This window comes from Aphelocoma coerulescens, chromosome 2, assembly GCF_041296385.1.
Source record: "Aphelocoma coerulescens isolate FSJ_1873_10779 chromosome 2, UR_Acoe_1.0, whole genome shotgun sequence".
NCBI classification, from domain to species: domain Eukaryota; kingdom Metazoa; phylum Chordata; class Aves; order Passeriformes; family Corvidae; genus Aphelocoma; species Aphelocoma coerulescens.
The window spans coordinates 109,876,729-109,900,493 of NC_091015.1; the positions used below are offsets into that span (position 1 = coordinate 109,876,729).

General features: G+C 38.2%; 1 protein-coding gene and 1 long non-coding RNA gene across 6 annotated transcripts in view; one reads left to right on the forward strand and one right to left on the reverse strand.

Moving 5' to 3' along the window:
* Positions 1-395: 395 nt before the first annotated feature.
* LOC138105863 (uncharacterized) lies at positions 396-17,765 on the reverse strand. The gene is made up of 3 exons (XR_011148747.1): positions 17,465-17,765; positions 16,396-16,563; positions 396-1,446 (listed from the first exon to the last, which is right to left on the reverse strand). It is a non-coding gene; the product is annotated as an uncharacterized lncRNA (long non-coding RNA).
* A 232-nt stretch (positions 17,766-17,997) lies between these two features.
* The window catches only part of RTTN (rotatin), a 79,576-nt gene continuing 73,808 nt past the window's right edge, over positions 17,998-23,765 (forward strand). For 4 of the 5 annotated variants that reach the window (XM_069004353.1, XM_069004356.1, XM_069004357.1 and 1 more), the window contains exons 1-5: positions 17,998-18,077; positions 18,682-18,869; positions 20,079-20,277; positions 21,997-22,086; positions 23,238-23,316. In XM_069004353.1, the coding sequence (XP_068860454.1) occupies positions 18,047-18,077; positions 18,682-18,869; positions 20,079-20,277; positions 21,997-22,086; positions 23,238-23,316 (587 nt within the window). In that variant the 5' untranslated portion in view covers positions 17,998-18,046. Of the gene's footprint in view, positions 18,078-18,290; positions 18,361-18,681; positions 18,870-20,078; positions 20,278-21,996; positions 22,087-23,237; positions 23,317-23,765 lie in introns of those variants that run through there. The other variant, XM_069004358.1, reaches the window with a different exon arrangement.

Below are 23,765 nucleotides of genomic sequence, written 5' to 3' on the forward strand. Positions count from 1 at the left end.
GTTACTTTACATCTAGAAACCCTAAGCCATTCCTGGATCTATAGCACAGTTGTGTAAGATACTCAGGAAAACTCTAGCACTTTGGTACTCAAAAGGAAAACTACAATGGCAAAGTAATATCCAGCACTTCTGCAAGAAATAGTTCTTGAATGGAAGTTAATCAGATGAGTTACTGTGGATACAGACTTCTATGACTGCCTCTGGTGGCTTGACTTTAGCAGGCTGCTAGGTGCCCACCCAGCTCCTTTCTCACGCCCTCTCCTGGAGAGGACAGGAAGAGAAAATTAGATGGAAAAGTTCATGGGCTGAGGGAAACACAGGGAGATTGTTCACCAGTTATTGCCATGAACAAAACAGACACAACTTGGTCATTATTAATTTACTTTATTGCCTTATAAGAATAGGTAAGAATTGTGAAAAACAAAGGCAAAATGAAAGACATCATTCCCTACCCCTTCCCCTTTCTTCCCAGGCTCAGCTCCTTGAGTACTCATTCCTCTATGTCCTCCCCTGTTGCCAGAGGGGAGGTCAGTCCATAACAGCTCCTCTACTGCTCCTACTCCCTTCCACCTTTTCCCTGTTCCAGCATGGGCTCTCTCCCATGTGACATAGTCCTTCAGGAATTGCTGAAGCATGGGTCCTTTCCATGGAGTACAATCTTCAGGAAGATATTGCTCCACCATGGGTCCCCCACCCCAGGCTGCAGCTCCTGCCAGGAGCCTGCTCCTCTCTGGGCCCTCTCAGCATCCTTCAGGGCATGGCTCTCTTCTGAAGGGGGAGGTCATCCAGGGACTGCAGGAGGACAATCTGCATCACCATGGTCTTCTTGGGACTGCAGGGAATCTCTGACCTGGCAACTGGGGCACCACTTCCCCCTCATTTTCTGGCCTGGATGTCCAAAAGGCTGTCTCACATTTTTTCTTCTCTCTCTCACAGCTTCTGTGCAGCATCTTTAACCTTCCCTAAATACGCTTTCCTGGAGGAGTCACTATCCTGGCTGTGGGACTGAGTCGTGCCTTGCAGTGGGTGGGCTGCAGCCAGCTGGAACTGTCTGCGTGTGGTGTGGGGCAGCTCCTGTTCTGTTCTCACAGAGGCCACCCCTGCAGCCCCCCAGCTGCCAAAACCTGGGCACCTACACCCAACACGCTGCCTCAGTGCTCCCTTAGCTGGAACCAAGCACAAGCTGGGCCCTGATGCACAAGAGGGTCAGTGGCACACAAGTGAACAGATCAGTGATACGACTACGACCTGAAGGGAGCGGCCATTGCTGATGTCAGCTCTACAGATCTCACATGAGTAACGAATGCACAGTACTCAATAAGAGACTCCTCAGTTTGGGCATGACTGTCTTTGAATTTGCATAGTACTTGTGACAAGATTTTGAGGCATCCCTGAGCATCTCCAACCTCAGGTGAAGACAAGGGCGTGTAGATGGATGTTCAATACCTGAAATTCAGACACAGGGAAAGTCAGAATAATCACTCAGACTCACTCTCATTTGAAGGTACTTATAAAAAAAGTTGCCTTGGAAGAAGTGCAAAACAGCATCAGGAAAAAGGCTCAAGTCATAACACCTCCACGGTTCCTGCAGGCCTGTTTGGGGTGGCAGAGAAGCAGCCAGAGGCCCATTCAGTCCAAGCTAGAGCATGAGCCAGCCTTTTGCCTTTAGCCAGCTTGTTTTTCGTTCTGTATGTATGAAATAACTCATGTCCCTCGCCTGCCTCTCAGCAACTTCGACAGAAATGGCAGCAAATTCATGACGCATGTCACGCCCCTCACCATGACACAAGTGCTGGAGTATCTGCTGGGGTATCGCCAAGGGAATTGGTGCTTGTGGTCCAGGTACCATTTCCATTATTAAACACTGATTTATTTAATGTCAGTATCAAATAGGCTGCTAATAGTCAAAATTTGCCCAGTCATACGTAGCATATTAAACTGAGGTAAGCTTCCCTGTTGTTATCCTTAAATGCAAATGTTTTATCCATAAATTCAAAGTAAACTTAAAAGCTTCTTGGAGAAAGCAGCTTTCATAGTGAGGGATGTAAATGCTGAACAGACTTGACAAATCTTGTCTCTCTCTTTTTGTCCAATCTATATTCTCTGTAAGAAAACAGGAAAGGAAAGGAATTTCCATACACCCTACACACACATAACAAAAAAAGCTAAGTCAAAGACCATGGAAAAATCTTTGTACTAGGAATGTACAAAATAAAGTCCAGCACTATCCATTTGAAACAGAGACATCTGAATTAATTATAATAAATCAAAGATCTAATGTATATAATAATACAGATGATAAACAAAATGGCATTCTATTTTACTTATACAGAAGAAATAAGGACTAAATCAACCAATTTAAAATATGCAATTATACAAGCCCTGATATTTTATAACTGGTGATTCTTACATAAAAATTAGAATAATGGCTTGTAAAATCTTTAGGTGTCTGCAACTGAAATAATTAAAAATTGTTGAAAAAAAAGTCACCTATTTCAAGATACCTTAAAGGCAACACATGAAAATGAACTTTTTTCTTCTATCAGCAAAGCAAGAGCTACAAACTCAGTATACTTTACTAACAAATTCACAAATATTTGAAAATCCAAATAATTTTTAGATTGGTTCTGAGTTTTAAGTGATTCTCAGTCAACTTTGGTGTTAAGTAGATTAAAGCTGGGTTTGTGAAACTTGAAAAATTTTTCTTTTCCTCAGTATTGATACACTTGGATAACTATAGTTATGTCACTGACTATGTTCTCTGATGTTCAAATTCTATAAACAATTCTACAGACTGCAACTAGTTGGCTATGCTTTGAGTATTAATCTTTCAGTTAATATAAATTCAAACTAAAAATTATTTTCCCAAAACTGGTCTGTAGAAATTCCTCTAACAATTTTGTCCTTTTTTTTTTTTTTTTTTTTAAACTCTTGGTCAAGACAGAGGTTCCAAGTTAGAGCAGATCTTGGTTGCAATTTGCACCAGTGTAACCAAGTTTTAAGAAAATGGCTTACAGAACAAACAAAGAAATAAAGAATCAAGTGTTCTCCATGTAACAGCGGTCTAACAATAGTTTCACTTTATGTGTAGAGCTTTTGTTTCTGGATCTGGGAACAGCATATGGGCAATTCCTATTACCCTTGGAGGTCAGATTCCATTATATCTGACCTCCACACTACAAATTAGCAAACAAAGCCATTTGTGAGCCTTCACTGCTTGTTATTGTTATTCATGCAAATCTGCTGCACTGTGCCATTTAGGACAGTCCTTGTTGTAGCCCAACTACACCACAATCTATGCCAATGACCAATAGACTGAGATACAAAGAAAGAAACAAGAAGTTAGCATCGATTTTCCCAGCTCTCCACACCTGCTGGCATTAATAGCAGAAATATCTAAAAATAAATGAACCAGTCCTTGGTGAAGGAATGAGGGTCTTGCCCCAAGAAACAACAGAGAGAAGCCTGCAGAGAAAAAAGAGGAAAAGGTGTGAATTCAGTTTATCCGGGGTTGTAGAGCTGTTAAAGCCCCAGGTGGGGGGGGGAAAGAAAAGAAAAAAAAGAAAGTTTACATTGAAAAGCAGGTATATTTCAATTCACGAGTCTTCTTAGATGCTTATTCATGTTTTATGTTTTTCATAAGACAATCTTTAAAACCATAAAATATGACTAAGGTAACAGCTTTGATTGATTCTGGTGTAGCACTTAATTTAGAGTATTTCTGGTGTAGCATTTTATTTAGAGTATTTTTGGTGCAAATGCTGTCAGATCCCAGGATCTTCAGAAAGGGTATGTGCTATGCCACGAAGATGCTCATTTAAACTATATTAAACTGGTGGAAGCAGGTAGGAGGACACTAGTTGTTTTGGAGTTAACCTCAAATAGCAAAATTTTAAGCATGATTGTTATGCCCACTTAAATGGAAAATCTGTAGTAGGGGGAGTCAGACCACATTAACACCTCTTTTTGATGATAACAAACTGGACTGTACTAGAAAGTGTAAAGAACAGTCATGTAGCAGCCAAGAGATGGGCTGTTCGATCTTATAAATTCATTCTGTATATAATTTACATAATTTTCTGTGACTCAGCAGTTGTTTATAAAATAGCTTTCATGATATAAAACTTTATGCATTCTGAGCCAAGCCTCTTTGTATCATTTATCCCTTCAAGTTTGACTTTAAATTATGGACATTTCCATGCAAAAGAAAAATTAATCTATTTTATGTTGTTAATCATAAAGGAAAAAATTCCAAAATTTGATGGCACACTGATGTATATGTGTGGGACATGCAGCACTTTTGCATAACAAATGAGTTAGATAATCTGTAAGGTGACAGACGAAGATAACTGCATTCCTGTTCTGTGGCTCTTTTAATGTCTTTCCACTACATGTGTATGGGAATTATTACACAAAATATGGAGCAGAGTATAGGTAGTAAGTCTCCACTGAAACGCTTATAACCAGTTTCCTTACTACCAGTGTTCTTATATCCCCTTCTCCTTTGCTGGAAAAGTTTAAGGTTAAAATGAATGGGAACTTTTTCCTGTTTCAGTTATATAAATGTAGTTCAGTATAGTCATTAGGATTTACTACTTAGGACCTTCCATATGCTTAGGATTTCCAACAGAGATTTTACAAATCATAAAATCATAGGAATTTTAGAGTATTCATTTCTTTTTAAAAAATAGGAAAAGGAAGAACAAATACAGAGATGTTAGATTTTTAAAATATATACTATACAACTAATAATATAAGGAAGTGTATTATTACGAATATGATTGACCATATATTTATCTCCTTTTCCTCTTTCTTATGTTTAATGGCCAACCCTTCCAGTGTTTCAAGTCACAGTCCCAGCAATTTCAGTGATGCATGGGGATAAACTCATCTGCACAATTATAAATCTACCCCAGTGCTTTGGCACAGTATAAATCTATAAAAGTACTGTATTTTTCACCTTCATTGAGAGCCTCTGTCCCAGCCAAGGGTCAGATTTTCTTTAAAAATTTGATCTTCTTTGAAAATTTGATCTGCTCCTCCGTATGCAAACAAAATAGCAATTTAGGCATAGACATTTGCTATCTGTTTTAGTTGCAATTAGATAGCTCATAATTCCTAAGAGGATATTTTATTGTTTCTTTAATTGTCATAACGTTATAGCCAAACTACAAGTTATAGTTGCGTAACATATTACTATATAATATAGCATATCTGAAAATCCACAGTACCTTGTTATATCTTTCTACATTTTACAAGAATTTTTTCCATGCCATTTTCCAGGAATAAGCACTAAAATGCATCCTGAAATGCTGCACTGCTCATTGTAACTGTTCTGATACACTGCTGAATTAAACTATCTCTAATATCAATACCTTTTCTTTCCAAAACTAGTCATATCTAGGCACTTAAGAGTGTTTACGTCATCTGGGCAAGTATCTTTTTTTGAAGTTATGAACGATTTTCTCAAACAAGGAAGTTCTATTAATATAAGTTTACAGGCAAGAAGCCCATGTCTACGTTCTTCTCTGACTCATCTGTTATCAAAAGAATGAGCGTCAGCTTTAGAAAACTATTTTACAACTGCAGCCTGAAACTTCAAAACTGTTTAGAATATTTCAAACATTTGCAATGTTAACATCTCAGATTAAACAAAGAGTAACAGAGAGAAAAAAAAAAAAAAACACTAGCTGTATTTGTGTCATGAAAAGATACAAAGACAGGATTTATCATACCTGATCAACATCTGCTTTAACACCCTATCTAAACCTGGGAATCTATTTAAAGCTTTGCCCAGTGTGGGATGCTTCATCTAAAGAGGAAGTCTTGCTACTCTCTCAAATTCCAAGATAATTGTGTAATGCTATTGAAAGCTTAGGAGATGCAAGTATTTCCTAAATTGACCAAATACTAAGCTGAGCCCTGAGGCTTCCGTAAAGCTCAAGACTCTGCCTGAGACCATAGCCAGGATGTGGCTCCCTGGCGTCCCCTCCTGTACTTGCTTCCCGTCAAATACACGTCACAGCCAACAGATATATTCAACTCTTCTCAACCAACTCAAAGCAATTTGAACTACCAAAAAAATTCCTTTAAAAAGTGAAAACTAGAGACAGGAGGCTTTTAATGAAAAGCCAGAGTTAAAGCTGGAGGATAAGCAGAGTGTTGCTACTGAAAAAACACCTGTGACTATGTGTGTCTGCACCCTCACTCCTGCAAATTTTACTTAAATATCTTTCACACTTGAGGACAGGGTTTCTTCTAGAAAGGGACGTTTTAGTGCTGCTGGATGAGATAGCTTGCTGTGCTAACTATGAAAACTGTCACATCCATAACAAATAACTTGTGATGAAATATTTAAGTAACAGGATCTTTCTGGATTTCTAGTGGCATGCTTTCAGAGAGCACACAAGCCTGCACAGATTATAGTCAGTGGAATTTCTTCAGTAGTGAATTACTGCTCATTTTCTCAGAAAGAATTGTAAATGTAGCTGTATATTTTATTGTAATATATCATTTTATCTTAGAAGTAGCAGAACAGCTGGGGTTATCTCAGTGTCACCCTACTTAGCTCCACTCTTTGAAGCTGGTAATCGTCAAACAATTTCAGCATCAATGTTTATCACATAAGGCCTCCAATATGGAAAACATTTTTTAAATTAGTTGTAAAATATTGCTTACATTATTTCTGACTTGATCTGAATAAAATATAAACTAAAAATATTTTGGGACTGAGACGTACTGAGGGATATTTTTCTCCCTCTGTTCTGAGTCCTAGCATTTTGATATCAGGATTTGACAGTTCTATTTTTCTGAAAGGCCAGCAAAATGTTAAAGAGGAAAACTAATATCTTAAGAATAAAGAACAATGTTCTTTTTGAAAAATAACCAATATACACCTTAGGCTGGTGTGCAATTTGCATGATATCAGTGGGCTTGCATTTTTATGTACTACATCTTGAAAATCACATCGATTAATCCTGGATTTCTTTAGAGACAAAAAGCTTGTAGAAACCAATGTTTTAAGAAAATGAATAAAAATGAATACATATAAAAATTGCACAGGGAAAGAAGGTTTGAGACAAACAACATGCTACCCAATGATAAATATATAGAGGGTGTTAGAGTCTGTTGTCTGTCAGGAAGGATAATGTAAGCATGTAAAATGGAATGTTGAGAGAAAGATTTATCTTTAGTAAAAAATATATGAATCAACAAAAAAAAGAGTTCAGAATATTTACAGAAGTCAAACTCTTGAAATAGGCTAAATAAAACTTTCATAAATACTACACAGTACATTTTTCTCTTTAATGCAAAAATGAGCTGGAAGACTTTCTAGACTTTCATTAATTTGTAATTTCTGGATGTGGATGTTGCAAAACTGCCTAGCAACACTGAGTGTCCAGTTCCTTACTGTTAAGAGGACTGGAATATCTAGTTCTGTTAGCTTCTTAAGAAAACTCTGAGCCCTAATGCATCATTTTAAAATGATGCTTTGTAAAAAACCTACAGCCTTTGAGGAGCTAAAGAATGCTTCTATTCTCTCTTATGTTAGTGTTACAGGTCATGCATTGCTTTCTTTAGTGCTTTGTCTTAAGACACTGTATCAGTGAAGTCATTTAATTAACTAAATTTTCTCTTAATATTCCTCAAGAGGACATGCAGGAAATCAGTTTCCCTTCTCCCTATAGACTGGGAGTAAATTCTACATTGCTTTTTACCAGGTGTCCCAGGTTTTGCTACTTGCATCAGTGATGGCTGGGTGTAGAGGGAAAAGCAGGAGTATGCATCAGGTATTTTGAAACATTGCAGGATGAACTAAAGAGAATTGTTGGCTTAATAGATGAGAAAAATGTTTTCGAGGGATAATGACCAGCTTCTGGGGGTTTCTTTGGTGTGGTTTTTTCCCTCCCCACTGAAGACAGTCAGTTGTGGTAACATATCTAGTGATCAAATGGAGGTTGATAACAATTCCTCTGTTTCTGAGTATCTTCTGGTGTGACTGCTAAATCATGCTTCTATCTTTTGCACATCTGAGTCCCCTATTTTCCCAAGTTGTGCTTCCAGTGTACTTCAGTCCTCAGGGCAAAGAAAAGCAGACTTGTCCTGCATTGACAGTCCTTTGTGTAGTAGCTCCTGTTGCCCAGAGGGGTGCCTTACATCTTTCCATTTTTAGAGCATTACCTTTAAAAATATAACCAAGAAAACAAAACAAGGCAAGAAAAAAATTTTTTTTTTAATTAAAGCCCTTTTTCATTAGTTGGCGTGCACTGAATACCACATGTCAGCTAGTGGGTATGTATGCAGTGAGGCTGCAGCTGGTCTTCAGACAGAAATATGCTGCTGCTAACGCAGAGCAGGATCATGTTATTACAGAGTATACAACCTATCACCAGTAATTTGGGGCTAGATTGCGTTTTGACCTCATGCTAGCAGCGAGGAAGACGAACTGTATGCTAACAACAGGTCCCAGCGCTGCTCCCTGTTGTGCTGGGAGTGCACACACAGCAGCTGCTGCTCTCACCGAGGGCTGTGCACACCCTCTCCCACACCAGCCCATCTCTGCTGACATCTGGGTACAAACAGCATCATTGCTTGAACCGTGTCAAGCCTGCTGCCTGCCATTAATCAAGTTTCTGTCATCACTTTTGTCAGGTCCTGATGAAGCAGATGAAATTCTGAACAGAGCAAAATAAGGAAACAGAAAAATATGCTATTCTTCTTCTTCATTCCTCTGCATACATTTATGGAAAAATGCTAGCCAACAGCTTGGCATTTCACTGTGACATAGCTACGTAGTGATACAGCTTTCAGACGGTTAAATGGGTGGCTTAGAGCTAAAAGAGAAATCTGGGAAGAACAATCTGGGACCAAACCTCTCACTTTGAAGCATCACCACCTAAATGCTGTTTAATCCATAAACAGCGAGGTGCTATGAATCCACAGCCATCCTTCTAGTAAAGTGAGAGCCAGTAATAGACCCCGACTTGAGAGAATTACAAGATTGAGATCTAAGAAAGTGATTTGTGTCTCATATTGGACAATTATCTAGCACTAGTCCCAGAGAACCTACATGCTGCTTTCTGAAAGGGTCACACAGCTCAAATGGATTCTTAGTGAAATTATTTATTTTATAATTGTAGAGCTAATTAAATTGTAAAGAGAGACCTGTTGGCACTGGAAACAGTATTCACATTCATCAGATACAGCCTTCTTTACTAAAAGAGCTGTTGAACCTCTGGCTGAACCTTAGGCTGGCTGAACCTCCCTACACCTGTCTAATCCAGGTGTCTTCCAGTATCTGTGGAGAATATTTGCCTAGTGCAAACTAAGAGATAATTTCAAGGCATGTTTTTGTGAAAAATGTCTCCCTTGGAGATAAGTATACATCTACTTCCTTCAGGCAGTGAACAAAGCAAGAGACAGATACTGGGATACTCTTTCCTCTGCTCCTGACATTAGCAATGGGAAGGTATACACAGCTAGGTGGCCCTTTTGCTATATCCTACATTCAATATACAGGAATTAAATCATTAAAAAAACACAACCAAAAAAAAAAAAACATAAGCAAAATCAAAACTAAAAAACAACCAGACAAAAAACCTTCAAAAACATCATCTTGTAAGGAAATGCAGATTTCTGTTCCATTAAGTGAAGAAGAGAAACATTGCCCAACAAAAACAGTGCTAGCTCTCCTAGAGGCCACCATTACATTTTTCATTAAAAAGTCAGTGTATTTTTCTTCACTAAATATAGAGGTTTGGAACATTTAAATACTACCTGTAAGTAGAAGGACTTTTCTATGAAAAAATTAAAATTAAAACATCATATAATTTTATGACTGTTTCATCCAAATATGCATATTTTGCGTGAAATTTTCTACTAGCTATAGATGAATGTGTGAACTAAGATGGTAAAGAATTCAGTACTGAATAAAAATATTTTTAGCCCAGCATGTGTCATGTATCTCGTATCTTTAGGATGCTATTAATAAAGTGTTCCTATATGAAACAAGAAAAAGGCATTGGCAAGGATTGAAAAAAATACAATTTTTTGTCATTTACACTTTGAAAACCAATTCATTGATAATAGCAGAAAGCTTTCCATATTTTCCTGCTCATGAATACTTTAGATTATTAACATCCCTTAAAAGTGCCTATATTTGAAAATAAATCCTTGGATAATGCATGCCATCAGACAATTGACTCCTTTAGGCAGCCCAGGCAAAATTAGAGTTTAAAGAAGGTGGAAATCAGAGACAGGTGAGGATAGGCTTAGTGGAAGTCTTTTCCTTGTATTATTTTTACAGATTTGTATGCACATATAATAATAAAATTAAAATAAATGTATATATAAACCCATATGCTGGTGAAACATAGGTGCTGGGTTTGTTTTGCCTTTTTAAGTAGCGTTGATAACAAAGCTTCAGTGTACTAACATATGACCTCTTCTTCACTGAGCACAACTGAAGTTTCTGTGGTTTATATTTACCAGGTTACCTGGTGAAATTATGATCAGAAAAAAAAATAGTAAAAATGACAGGTTGGCAGCTCTGCTGGGTGTCACTCTACTGCTGTCTCATTTATTCTCTCAGGCTACACATGCCAGTACATTAACAGAGTGCAGTCAGCTACCTGCAAATGAGCCCATTTCCCCTCTGCTCTCTGTCATTCATTGCCTACTGCCGCTGAAGACCACCAAGACTTGATGTTGCTAATAATCAGCCCTGTGGTTAATTCTGGAGGCAGAACACAGTCCGTCCAGCTCACTGCCTGGCAGCTATTCTGACTTAGCAGTGTGACATTAGATAAACTTATTTTTGTCAGTTCACTAAGAAAATATCACTAGGTGAAGGCATACATATGGTTACATTTTCAAATTGACTTCTGAAAAATGTTCTGAGAATATTTGGAAAAATGCCTGTTTTAAAGACAGAACTGAAGTTTTGTACAGAAAATAGGTTTTCCGCATACACTGTATCTATTACAAGTGCTACAGGTGAACTTGAGTATGATGCTTTTGAAAAAGTGTTTACAGCAAAAAAAAAAAAAAAAATCTAAGAGCTGCCATTCAAAACATGCCAGCACACAGTCTTCACTTTTTAGCAATTCAAAGGGAGATATGAGGCTGAGTGGGAAAACATGTAGGGAATACAAGTGAATGACAATTATATAAAACAATTTAGATCAATTTACAGATGAAATTATCAGCAACAAATCTGATAATTTAAGATCTGTAGTCATTAAAAAATGTACATATTTTTCCAAGAATGTTTAATTGTCTTAACAAGCTCTGAAAGCTTGCCAAAAATTAAGAAGTCTCACATTGTTCATGCTACTGTCCAAGAACATTCAGGCAATTACAGCTCTTGCAGATGTCATGATGTCAGATTTGTGGGCAATGACAAGCCATGTGATTTTCTGCTGCCTTCACAAACATCAACTAATCAATGTGCAGTATTAGTCTCTAAAAGTTACTGTGCCTGTACAAAAGCATGCAGTAACAAAAGAAACAGCAATAGCAATACTTAGAGGACAAAAAATGGTATTGCAATATACCTGGAGTCCAAAATCCAGTTTTAAAGCCTAGGAAAGTCACATGAGAAATCCAGAAATCAAATCTGTGTTAGGGACAATATTTATAAGTCTATAAAAAGCTACTAAAAATAAGCCTAAATCTGCAATTCATGCATATACCACTTCGAAACTGTGTTCAAGACAGAAATACAATTATTTTTATCATTTTTATGACCTTGGTGACAGAAAATGTTCCCAGTATATTTCTTTTGAGTTGATCATAAGATAGAGAGCATCTAACTCCATTGTCAAATATTTCAACATATGACTATTGCGCTTCCAACATTTTTCAAGAGCTAGAAAAGTTGGTATCATAAAGTATATAATTCCAACTGCGTCTCCTGTTAAATCACTGCTGCATGAGCATTTCCTTTGAGAAATTGTGCCCTACTCAAGCCAGGACAATTTACACTACTACAATAGTTGCTTCAGTAATTTTCTACCTCTTTTAATTTCTACCTGTTGTGAATCTACAGTGTTTGAAGGATGCAAGCCCTGCGCATGAAGAGCAGGCCACCTCTCTTTTGTTTGATGAGAACCATAATCTTGAGAAATTTGGTAGATTCTTGAAAAGACAAGAATCTTGGATGGAAACAGAATCTCATTTCCTCTTTCTTTGGCATCATTTTTGGTTATTAATTCTAAAGGAAGAATAACATTGGAGAAAAGCAATAAATGGGAGGCACTCAACACTGGCTTCTCTTTTCTTCTGAAGTTAAATAATGGCCAAGCTTGTGAAAATGACTAGGTGGCTGTGATGTGTATGGGTAATGAGAGGAGTTTCGAAAACTCACTTTCTGAAGTAAATAAGGAGTATTACATTGCTTGTGGATACTACTATTACTAATTAACAGTGATAATATTCAAAATTATATTAACTTTATTAATGTCCCCCAAAGTTTGTACAAGTCCATAAATTAATGATACAAAATGACTACTCGATCAGTATTTTAAGAAATTATTTCCTGTTTTGACTTAGACTTGGTAATTTAATTACAGTCACATCAGAATACAAACAAAATGTCATAACGTGGGCTAAAATGGAATGTCTTCCAAATCCAAAAACTTATTACTGAAATGTTTTTATCCTGTGCAATGATGTACAGCATTCGTATTAGTAGAAAAGTAACCTCCATGACAATTTTATAGTTCTCAAGAATATACTGTTTTCCAGAACTGTAGAGCATCTTCAGATGTTTAATATTATCCAAGCAATAAACTACAGAAGCAGCTCCCTTTAGACTAAACTCTTACTGAAGCAAATATAAATGTCTACCACTAAATCATGTGGTAAATTATATAAAAGTAGAAGAGAAGTGCCCTGATACAAACTAAAATGCTAGCTGTTTTAATAATATCAAAGGTTTTAACAGTGGTTTATGAATTTTAAATGACATAATCATAGAACTTGTTCATAAAAAGGAAAATATATGTGGCAATTATGCACCCTGAGCCAAAACTCGGGTGTAATATACTGTGCCCTCAAGTGAAGCAGACGAGTTATGTATGTTAGGCATTGCCTTGCCAGCTCTTTCTGTGAAGTGGATGCAGATTCAATTCATGACAGTTTAATCCAGCCTTTCCATTTTGGAAAAAAAGCTCCAAACCAAAACCATGCCAATGGTTCGGTTTAATTTGGCTTTGTATTTCTGAGGGAAGAAGATGCTTACTACCTGTGAAAAGGTAATTACAAAATCAGATGAGAGTAAGAAATGCCTTCCTAGGGGGTAATGATCTAGCTGCCCCCAAGTGATGACCACAGCCACTGCTGGGGAAGAGCTGCTTTCCCCTTTCCAAGTGCCCTGTCCTGCCCAGAGACCGCAACCACTGCCTCGGTAGGTCAGCGGGCACATCCCTGCCTGTGCTTCCAGTGTCTATGGGCCTGTTCTTCATTAATTTACCCAACCTGTTTTTTTGGGGGTTTACTGGTATTGCCTGCACTGACAACTTCCTGTGCCAACAAATTCTGCGAGTTCATTACCTGTAAAATGTGGTTTTATATGTTTTAAACAAACATCATGGAAGAAAGATTTTCTCACTTAGGTTTTTTAAAGGCCTTTTGTTTTGCAGTTCGTGCAGACATTTATATTGACATTGACTGACTCACCAAATACAATAATCTGTATGAAATTAAATTGTCTAGCTATTATTTAGATGCAACTGTTTTTTCTGCACCACTCTGTAAGTCAATTGCATACCTGCATATGCAATTTAGCATAGAAGATAGATCCAGTTAAATGGAAAATTAAATAGGAAAACAGAGAAATTACAAAGTCTCACTCGGGAAGAAAATATAAACAATAAATTAGTAATATCATAAATGAGCTTCCAAATTTGCATCTGCTCTGCTGCAAATACAAACATATGTAACTCGTATTTAGGTTGGGTATTTTGTACCTGATTTAGAAGCAGTAAAACTCAGGAATTTACATTAAAGTACCTGTTGAGATCATGTCACAAACTTTAAGATAATGCAGTAATTACAAGCTATTCCTGGCTGCAGAAAGCACAAAAAAAAAAAAGAGGGTTTATACCTGCAGCTTCACTGGCATTAAAGGAAAACCTTTACAAAACTGCTATCATCCTACTGATTTAGAATACTAATTTCAGGAACTTGGTAGTCAGCTGAAGTAACAAACATACAGCTACTGCATATGTCCAGGTTGTCTTTAGTGTGCATGTGCAATAGGTCCACTACAGACTGCATATATATAGGTAACCAGTAGTTGGGTTTTTTGTTTTGTTTTGTTTTAAAATTTCAGATACTGGTGTATTTTTTTACCAATAGTAGCTAGAGAACTGAAACAGATGAGAAAGCTTTGGCTGAGAGCAAGCAAGGAAGGCCTTCAGGGCCAGAAATAATACTTTCAAATGGACTCTGAAACAAATTGAGAGGCAGACTGAGAAACAGATTAACATACAAGGATAATTTTCTCCTGTGGGGAAGCTCTCAACTCTTGTCCATTTCTGCCTCCTTTTCATTCCCAATACTCTGATCCCTTTGCTTTCTCTCCTTCCTTTTGGCAATCTTCTTCCAGCTGGCACGTCACAAGGTTCATTTTAACTATAGCAGTCAGTGATGTTTGGGTACCAGGAATTTATGGTTCTTTGCATCTGACATGCCCTGATGTTTCTTTGTTAGGTTGCTGCTCCTTGAGGTAGGTGAAAAGCCAGAAAGCAGGAAATTCCCAGACAAGTGGAATTGCAACAGTTAAGCTCAGAAGTACAACAAAGATATTATCACTAATGGTATCAAGACCCTGTCAGATAGATTCTTTGATATGTTGATCTTTGGAGAACTTTTGGAATGTAGAAGAACAGAAGTCAGAGCACTAAAGAAGGAAAAAAAAAGTTATGAATAGACAGCTTTGAAAAAAGGATGCAGAGATAATAAGACTTCATCCTCTAATGAGTCACAGAAATAATAATTAAAAATAAAAAAAGACTGAAAACACCGTAAAAAAACCTCAGAAAAAGTTCTTCCAAGCTCATATCTCTCTATGACATTTAAGAGAAGGGAAATTTAAAGTTACAGCACATCCTATACTGAAAGTGCTAAAAGATGGCTTTTTTCAAAAAAACTTAACAAAACTGTGAGAATTACAAAACCCTCTTCATTTGTGCACCTGCAGTTACATGCTAAAACGTCATGCACATAGATGCACATCAACATCCACTGCTTGTCCACCTTTCATCAGTTTATTGGGATAGAACCCATCTGATACAGAAGATATTAAAAAAAAAGAACTTATTTGAATTATAGAAACCAAGCTTGTGAGGAGTCAGGAGCAGGCAGCTCTTTTAAAGTTCATCTTATGTAGAGTGCAGTAACGAAGGAACAAGGGACAATGTAAATGAGATCAGTGACTAATTTTCCCAGTGGTGGAACTCCTACACATTTTAACTGCAGATCAGTAAGAATATATTTGGTAGAAGAGATATCCATGTTAAATAATGCCAGTGGAGAGGAAAAAGTCAAACTGGCTTCAGAAGCAGTCACAGGAAAATACAAGCTAAAGGGAACAAGCAGGTAAGAAGGAAAGCAGAGCTGCTAGCCTGAGTCCAAAACAGGGGATGCAGACACAGAGGGAGTCAGTGCTCCCAGTAATGAGAGACTGATTTTCCCCTATTTAGGTTGTCTTATAGGGCCAGCAATAAAAATTGAGCCCATCCACCACTTCTTTTCATTTTTAATATCCAGTAAACTTTTCTGTGTGTATGTGTGTTTATAGTTATTATTTTATGGACACACATACTTTTCCCTTTAATCTATCACTCTTTTAGTTGTAACAATAAAAATTTTAAATTGAAAACCAGTCTTGAACCATGATAGCATAAAATGTATTGCACCAGCTGATACAGCACACCTCTGGATCATTTTTGGGTAAACAATCATCTCTTTTCTGGTCTAAAACAAGAGCAGCAAAACTGAAGCTGCTTTTCGAGGTTAGGAATACTTCTTAAAGTTTAGCCTAATTAGGATTTAATTTAAGAAAATATAACTAAAATGGCCACAATTACAGTGCAGGAATATTCTGGCAATGGAGAGTGCACGTGTCTCTTTTTGCAGCCACTAACTCTGACACTGAAGATAGTGTAAGAAAACTTTTGTTCAAGGTAGATTGACCGTATTTAAAAAGGTGAGAAGGACCTGGATTGAACACTCCTATTGATATGAACGATGTAGCTCTTCCTCCTGAAGAAATGTTTTTATTTTGGGAAATGCTTGCTTCGGCAATTCCTTCTCCTTGCTGCAGAAATGAGATACAAATCCATTTTATTATTATCACAAGTACCACATAGGGTCAAATAAAGTTCTCACCAGTCCTGTTTGGTAAAATCTGAGTAGTCCTGTGTGCATCTGGTTAGGGCTCTTCATATTTCATTGCACGAGCATATCATGCACAGCTAAAAGGAATTTTCACTCAGTGATGCTTCTCTTGTAACTGCTCTTGAAAAAGCACAGAGAGATCCATGTGAGTTCAGCCTCCTGTGCAAAACAAACCCTTGTTTCAGCAATCACAGTACATTTATAATTAGCTTTAAAAAGTCCCTTTGTTATATTGTTCTACATATGCAAATACTGTCCTGCAAAATGACAGACGGTTTTGAGTTGCAATTAAGAATTTAGTACAATCTTGACAGAGCAGATGGAAGACATTAATGTGAGTTTACTGTGAAAAAGTAGCAGTGATGGCGACCACATGGAGAAACAATTAGCCATAAACTGAGAGGGCAGTGACATACATCCTTTGGAAAGCATTTGCATGTGCTGCACTACACCTTTACATTTTTGTTGGGTGTCAATAAAAATGTAATTTCTCATGCAATACATGGTATGACAGCCGCCTCCCTCCCCTCCCCCCCCCCGAGTATTACAAGGCCATCTTCTCATTTGTCCACCTATCATCAATTTATTTTTTCCAATTATGATGGCAAGCACAAATTTTCAAAAATAAGATCAGCCCGCTGATCAGACGACCAACAAAATACCATGCATCTTTACTACATATTTAAGAAATTCCTTTGTGAAATTGCCTTGCATTAATAGACAAAGCAATGTAGTCCTCGAGTCTAGGTTATATATAAAACCCAAACCCCCTAATGATTCACCTCCTACTTCACCCCCTCATCGCTTTGCTTTACACGAGTCAGCAAGAGCTATTTCCAGAGGGCTGTCAGACACATCAAAGTGACATCAGCAAATACTCCGTTATTACTATAAACGTAAATTGTAGAATTTTACAATGGTTTGCGTTGGAAGGGACCTTAAATACCATCTAGTTCCAACCCCACTGCCATGGGCAGGGACACTTTCCACTAGACCAGGTTGCTCGAAGCCCCTCGGTCTGGCCTTGAACACTGCCAGGGATGGGATATCCACAGCTTACCTGGGCAACTTGTTCCAGTGTCTCACCACCCTCACAGTAAACAATTTTTCCTAGCATTTAATCTAAACCCACCATCTTTCAGTTTGAAGCCACTCCCCCTTGTCCGATCACTACATGCCCTCGTAAAAAGTTCCTATCTTTCTTGTAGTCTCCCTTCCGTACTGGAATGAATAAATCATTCCCTGGCGTAGCTTAAGGCTATGTCTCCTCATCTTGTCACCAGTTAGTTGCCTGAGAAGAAAGGCGGCCCCCCGGCTACACCCTCCCTTCAGGCAGCTGTAGACACGCGGAGCTCTCGCTGGCACTGCCGCCTCACCGCTGCCGTCCTGGCCCGCGGGGCCGGCCCCCGCGGCGGGGCGGGAGCGCCCGGCGCGGGGCCTCATGGGAACTGTAGTTCTCTGTCATCCCGCCGGCGGGCGGCGGGGCGATGAGAGCTTCCGGCGTGCTTCGCGCGCAGCGCCGGGCGGCGGGCCCGGGGCGGAAGCGGGCGGACTACATTTCCCGAGGTGCTTTGCGGCCGCCTCCAGCCGGGCGGGCGGCGGGTCCGCGCGGCGGTTGAATGCGCGCGGGCAGAGCGGCGCGATGGAGCTGTCGTCGCTCGTCAGGAAGCTCGGTAATGGCTCCTCTCCCTCCCGGCCCCGCCGCCTGCGGGGCTGTGCGCAGGGGGCAGCGTGCGGCCCGCCGGGGCTCGGCGGGGACACGGCCGCCCCTGCCCGGCCTGCGCCCCTCGCCGCTCCTCTGCCTGCTGCTCTTCCACTCCCCTCCCCGCTGCAGACGTGGAGGGGGCGGCGGCGCTCCCCTAGGGGGAAATGCTTCCCTTGAGAAGTGCCAAAAGCTTCCCCTTCAGACACGGTGCCTTTCGATTCAGTGGACTTGTGTAGTTTTTTGTCCGGTTGGTGAGTCCGAGGCAGCTTTCCGTACCCACGACGTACTCTGGAAGAGGTTCTGGCACCAGGTTATATCTGTAGAGGTGCATTTGGCACCGGATTATATCAGTATATCTTATAATGTCTCACCGCTTTATAGTCATGCAAACACATTTGATTAGGTTGTTGCTGGTGAGTGAAATGGTATTTGTCTTCCCGGTAGGCATACTACTGGCAGCACAGAAGCCAGCTTTTTTTCACAGATCTCTGGCAGTATTCTGTTTCTCCAAATAAGGAAAAAAAGTTATGTCAAGTAACTTTATGGGTGTCTTAATCTTTTTTTTGGGGCAGGTCATGAACTGACAGAGATAAGAGAGCGATCTCTGAAGACTATTCTGTTTAAATTAGACCACAACTTGATTTCCTATGCTGATCTGGTCCACGAAAAAGCGCTTTTTCGTAACCTTTTGGAGTGGTTCAATTTCCCAGTCGTACCAGTAAAAGAGGAAGTATTAAATTTTGTGAACAGTTTGATCAAGGTATGACATACTAACATTCATTTATTTTTAAACTATCTGTCTTTAGAATGCCAAAGCTAAATAAAGCTGGATATTACTTGATTTTTTAGCTCTATGCAACGAGATTTTTAGAGTGTTTTACAAAGACAGGAATAATAAAGCCACTGCTTGTAGACCGAAATTAAAACAATTTCAGCAACTTCAAATGGGTCAGAGAGATAGCTGAGAAAAATATTTTTTTCCTGAGTTTCTGCTTTAGTTTCTCGCTTCTTCAGTTTCTTGTTTAGTGCTTCATTTTTAACTTGGAGCATGATTTGCAGCTAAGCATTTGCACTGTTCCTCAAGAGTAAAGATTTGAACACTGGTATAACTTATTTGAGAAAATGTTACAGAACCTTCTGATATCTCAGATTTTTACATTCTCATGTTTTAATCACTAAACTGCAGCTATGCAGAGTTAAAAAACAACCCATCCTTGATACTGATGGATGGGTGTCATGGTTTAACCTCAGTCAGCAGCCAAGCCCCACAACAGCCACTTGCTCAATCCCCCACCAGTGGGACTGGGGAGAGAATTGGAGTGGTAAAAGGGAGAAGACTCATGGTTTGAGGCAAGGGCAGTTTCATAGGAAAAGTAAAAGCTGTGTGCACAAGCAAAGCAAAACAAGGGATTAATTCACCACTTTCCACGGACAGGCAGGTGTTCAGTCACCCATGGTGACTTGAGAAAAAAAATGCCATCACTCCAAATGTCTCCCCTTCCTCCTCATTTCACCTCCTTTATAGACTGAGCATGCCATTGGAACTAGATGATCTTTAAGGTCCCTTCCAACCCAGGCCTTTTTGTGATTCTGTGATATGGAATATCCCTCTGGGCAGCTGGGGTCACCTGTCCTGGCTGTGTCTCCTCCCAACCTCTCATGGACTCCCAGATCTCTTGCCAGGAAAGTGGAAAAGCCTTTAGTTCTGTGTGAGCCCTGCTTAGCAGTAACAAAAACATCTCTATATTATCAACCATGTATTCAGCACAAATCCGAAACACAGCCCCATGCCAGCCACTGGGAAGAAAATTAACTCTACCTCAGCACAATGGTCTAAACGATAAAGGCAAAATCTAACTTAAGAATTACAATTATTTTCCTTCTTCCCCCTGCTGCTCTATCTCCTGCCTCCATCCAGAGACCTTAAGACCCTTCAAACTAACTTTGTCCTTTATTTGTCTTAATGTAGCATCCACCTGCTGCCCAGAAAATGATTGGAATTGGTGCAGTGGAATTCTTCTCTCAGCTTCGCTCTGATGTGGATCCAAACTTGCAGGCCATAATTGATGGGATTGTGGATGGACTGTTTTTTCTTCCTTCTGAACTCCCTTCTAGTTCTTTATCAGTATGTTATCAAGCTCAGGCTCAGCCTTCAGTAGATCAACCAGGTAAATTACATATTTTGAACTATAATTTATTTTAAATTAAAATAAAGTAAATGAAAAGGCTGTGAGAAGCTGATGTTTTCAGGCATGGTAGGTGAATTATTCCTGAGAGATCAGTGAAGTGTGTAGTAATCAGATTCTGCCAGAGACAGTGTGACCTTAGCTAAATCACCTGGTAGCATTCCTGTAATGGAATTCCCTATCCATTTCCTCAGTGTATAATATCTGTTTTCTGTAATGTACAAAGAGCATGACATAACTTCCAAGGACAGCTTTATGGCACCAAGTGTAACAACTTAGAATCAGTCTGTAATTTAGCCAGTATGCTTTGCAGCTATTCTTTGTATAGTAGGCTTTAGCTTGGAAAGCAATTCAAATCTTAAAAGAAAAAAAAAAGAAAACAGTAGTTGATCCTGGTAGAATGATTTTTAAAACTACAGTAGTTGTAGGCACTATCTACTTAGTATTGGATAAACACTTGTCATAGAAAAACACATAAACTTTATCTTTAAAGTGTCACATTGTGTGTGAAATGCTATTGCTTGTGTCTGTTACCGAGCTCATTATCTGTCTGTTACAATGATTTACATTTCCTCCTAGACGTAGTCTAACTCATGTGGTTCTCCTCTTCCTCAAAAATTTTAGAACAGAGTTGGAAGGAGAAAATTACCTATCATAGAGGTCTTTACTTCATCCCCCTGCTTATTGTGGGAAAGACACTGCTGTTACACAGTGCATGTAGTAGTAATGACCACACTGCTGTCACTCATACTGTGCAGTCACAGAGATAAAAGTAATATTCTGGTGGTTTCTGACGCCTCTCTAATGCTTGGAGTTTTAGTTCACTAGAACTATGTGCCTGGTGATTGATTTTTTAAATTTTTTTTTCCTTCCTATGCCCACACAGGGGCAGATTTTTACTTAATGTTTCTACTGTATGGGGAAGAATAATCTTTTACATGTGCATTCTTAAATTATATCTTTCTGAAACTACTCAGAAGTTATTGTAACTACTGAAGTTATTTATACTGTAAATTGTATGCATGTGTGGATGGAATAATCTTAATGCTTCCTAACAGGAGTGTTGTATTTTTCTTTCTGTTTCAACTTCAGTTACTGGGAAAAATTGTAAACTGATAACCTGGCATTATCTAGTTTGATCCTTTGAACCAAACATTATGGTCTGGAGAGATTGCTTTCAGTGTTAACATTTCTTGTGTATATTTTTATACAGTTTGCATATGAATGACATGCAGCAATATACGTATTATATACAAAGGGCAACTTTTCAGGTGACCTAAGAAGACAGCAGTTTTGGTAGAAAAAGGTTTTAAGTAATTAATTTAAAAAGTTAATTTTATTACTACATAGGTAGATTAAAGGAAAACCTTTTATTCTTTTATTTGGCTGCCAGTTCTCCATCAGGCAATATATTTTGTGTAATTGTTTTTGCTATTGTTTATATGGTATGCAAACTCGTGTAAGAAAATGGAGAAAAAAAATGCCCTTTACGGTTGCAGAATATGATTATAAAAAAATAAACATTAACACAGTCTCTTTACTCCATTCTGATCATCTGAGACTATTTTAATCTATTAAGGAAACTGATTTAAAACTCAAGGGCAAAAGGGAGGTAGTTAATGAAAAGCGTGATGATAAATCGAGTTTTTCTTTTTTGTGTGTGTGCATTTTTTAAACTTACCCCCTTTTTTTTTATTTTAGTTCTGCCTCAAGAGGAATTATTCACTGGATATTTTTGTCAAAGTAGAAGTCATCTGCCACAGTTACAAATACCTCCCAAAAGAACAGTTGGTATGTGTAGCTGTAAAAGAATATGTTAATTACAGAAAGAGCTTAGAGTTGTAATTTAGATGGAATTCCATTACAAATGTGGATAGCAAAATTGGCTCTTCTTTTTCCTATTGTTATTCTGTGAAATCCACTATCACAGAAGCTACAATAAAATTGTCTATAAAAATGGCATTTATCTTAATAGATATTTCCCTTTTCTAGTAAATAGTGTAGCTCTGGAATATCTAAAGTACATTAGAAAGTGCTGCAATTTTAAAAATTATTTAAATTGCTGGTGTTCTCTGGATGATCCGTGTTTCATAATCAGAAGTGGCTAAAAGGTTTAAGTACCTTTTATTTCAACAAAACTTACTCTGGAGTACCTTTCTACTTTTTAGAAAACTGGTTTAGATGCTCGAGGAATCTTTGCTTTCTATTTAAATGAAAACCAGTATTATGCTTTGATTTTTTTTGTCGAATGATATGAAGTGTTTCACTGAGAAGCACAAATCAGTAGTATTTTGGCAAGTCTTTGCCTGTACCAGTATACTAGTAGCAGTTCACAGGAGAGTGTCATATTTGAAATACATGCTGCGTTCTAGATTTTAAAATATGACTTTGCTGTCACTGTAGGTAAATCACCAGTTGAGTTTTTTAGTAGCATATCAGCTATCTTAGGAATTGCACAATAATTATTACAAACTTTTAAGTTAAAAATAGCTTTAAAGTTATATTCATTACAAAGTTACTATGTGCCATAATTTTGTAAGAACAAGAATTTCTACTGCTTTAAGAGTAAAACCGTGAGGCCAGTTTTCCGTTTTTAGAGATCATGCTAGTGGATGAAATATTCTTTAGTAGCAGATCAAAATTATAATTTGATTGAAAGCATGATGTGGCAAATTAAGTATTCGTCCACTGATGCTGTGTTTATTTGCTTAAGCTTCCTTCAATAAACATATTTCATTTGGATTTGGCATGACCTTAGTGAGGTTTTGGTATTGCTGAAAACTCTCATTAAAAGCATTTGGGTTTGTGCGACTCTGTATTTATTAAAAGATATTTCTGTGTAAGATAGTATATTGTTTATAAGTTTTTTACTTTGCCTTGGATGTATATGATACAACATTTCTATAAAATATATTTAAAAACTTCTGCTCTGTTTTTTGCAGTGAAATGCTTGAAGTTTTCCACGTTTCCTTGGCTAACTCTGACTTCAACAGATAGACATGTTCTTTCATCAAATGAAAGGTGCAGTAATAAGAACATTGCAATTTCCTTGTAGTTTTTATTTCTCGGGAATAGTGGTTGGAAATTTCTGTCCTTCTGCATCATGAGGCTGTTCCTGTGAATAACCCAATGAGCTAATTTTTGATAAATGGTTGTAAAAACTGGGCTGAAGTTGGGCAGTGTCACTCTCCATTTCTTGTATTTAAACTAGAGTATGTTTGGGTCTTTTGTTCATGACACTTCAGTCTGTGTTTTAAATTTCTTAAGTGGATCAAAGATTTCATTCAGCTAATAATAGAACAAGCTGGAATAAAATCATTATTTACTTTACCCCATGAGCAGTTGGTAGGAAAATCCCTACTGTCAGTAGTAGCTTAACTAAGTTTAGGCCAGTAAGTTTAGGTACAGGGCCTTATCCAGGCATTGAGTCATTCCAACTGTCTTTCTGCAGTGACTTTTTTTTTTTCCTT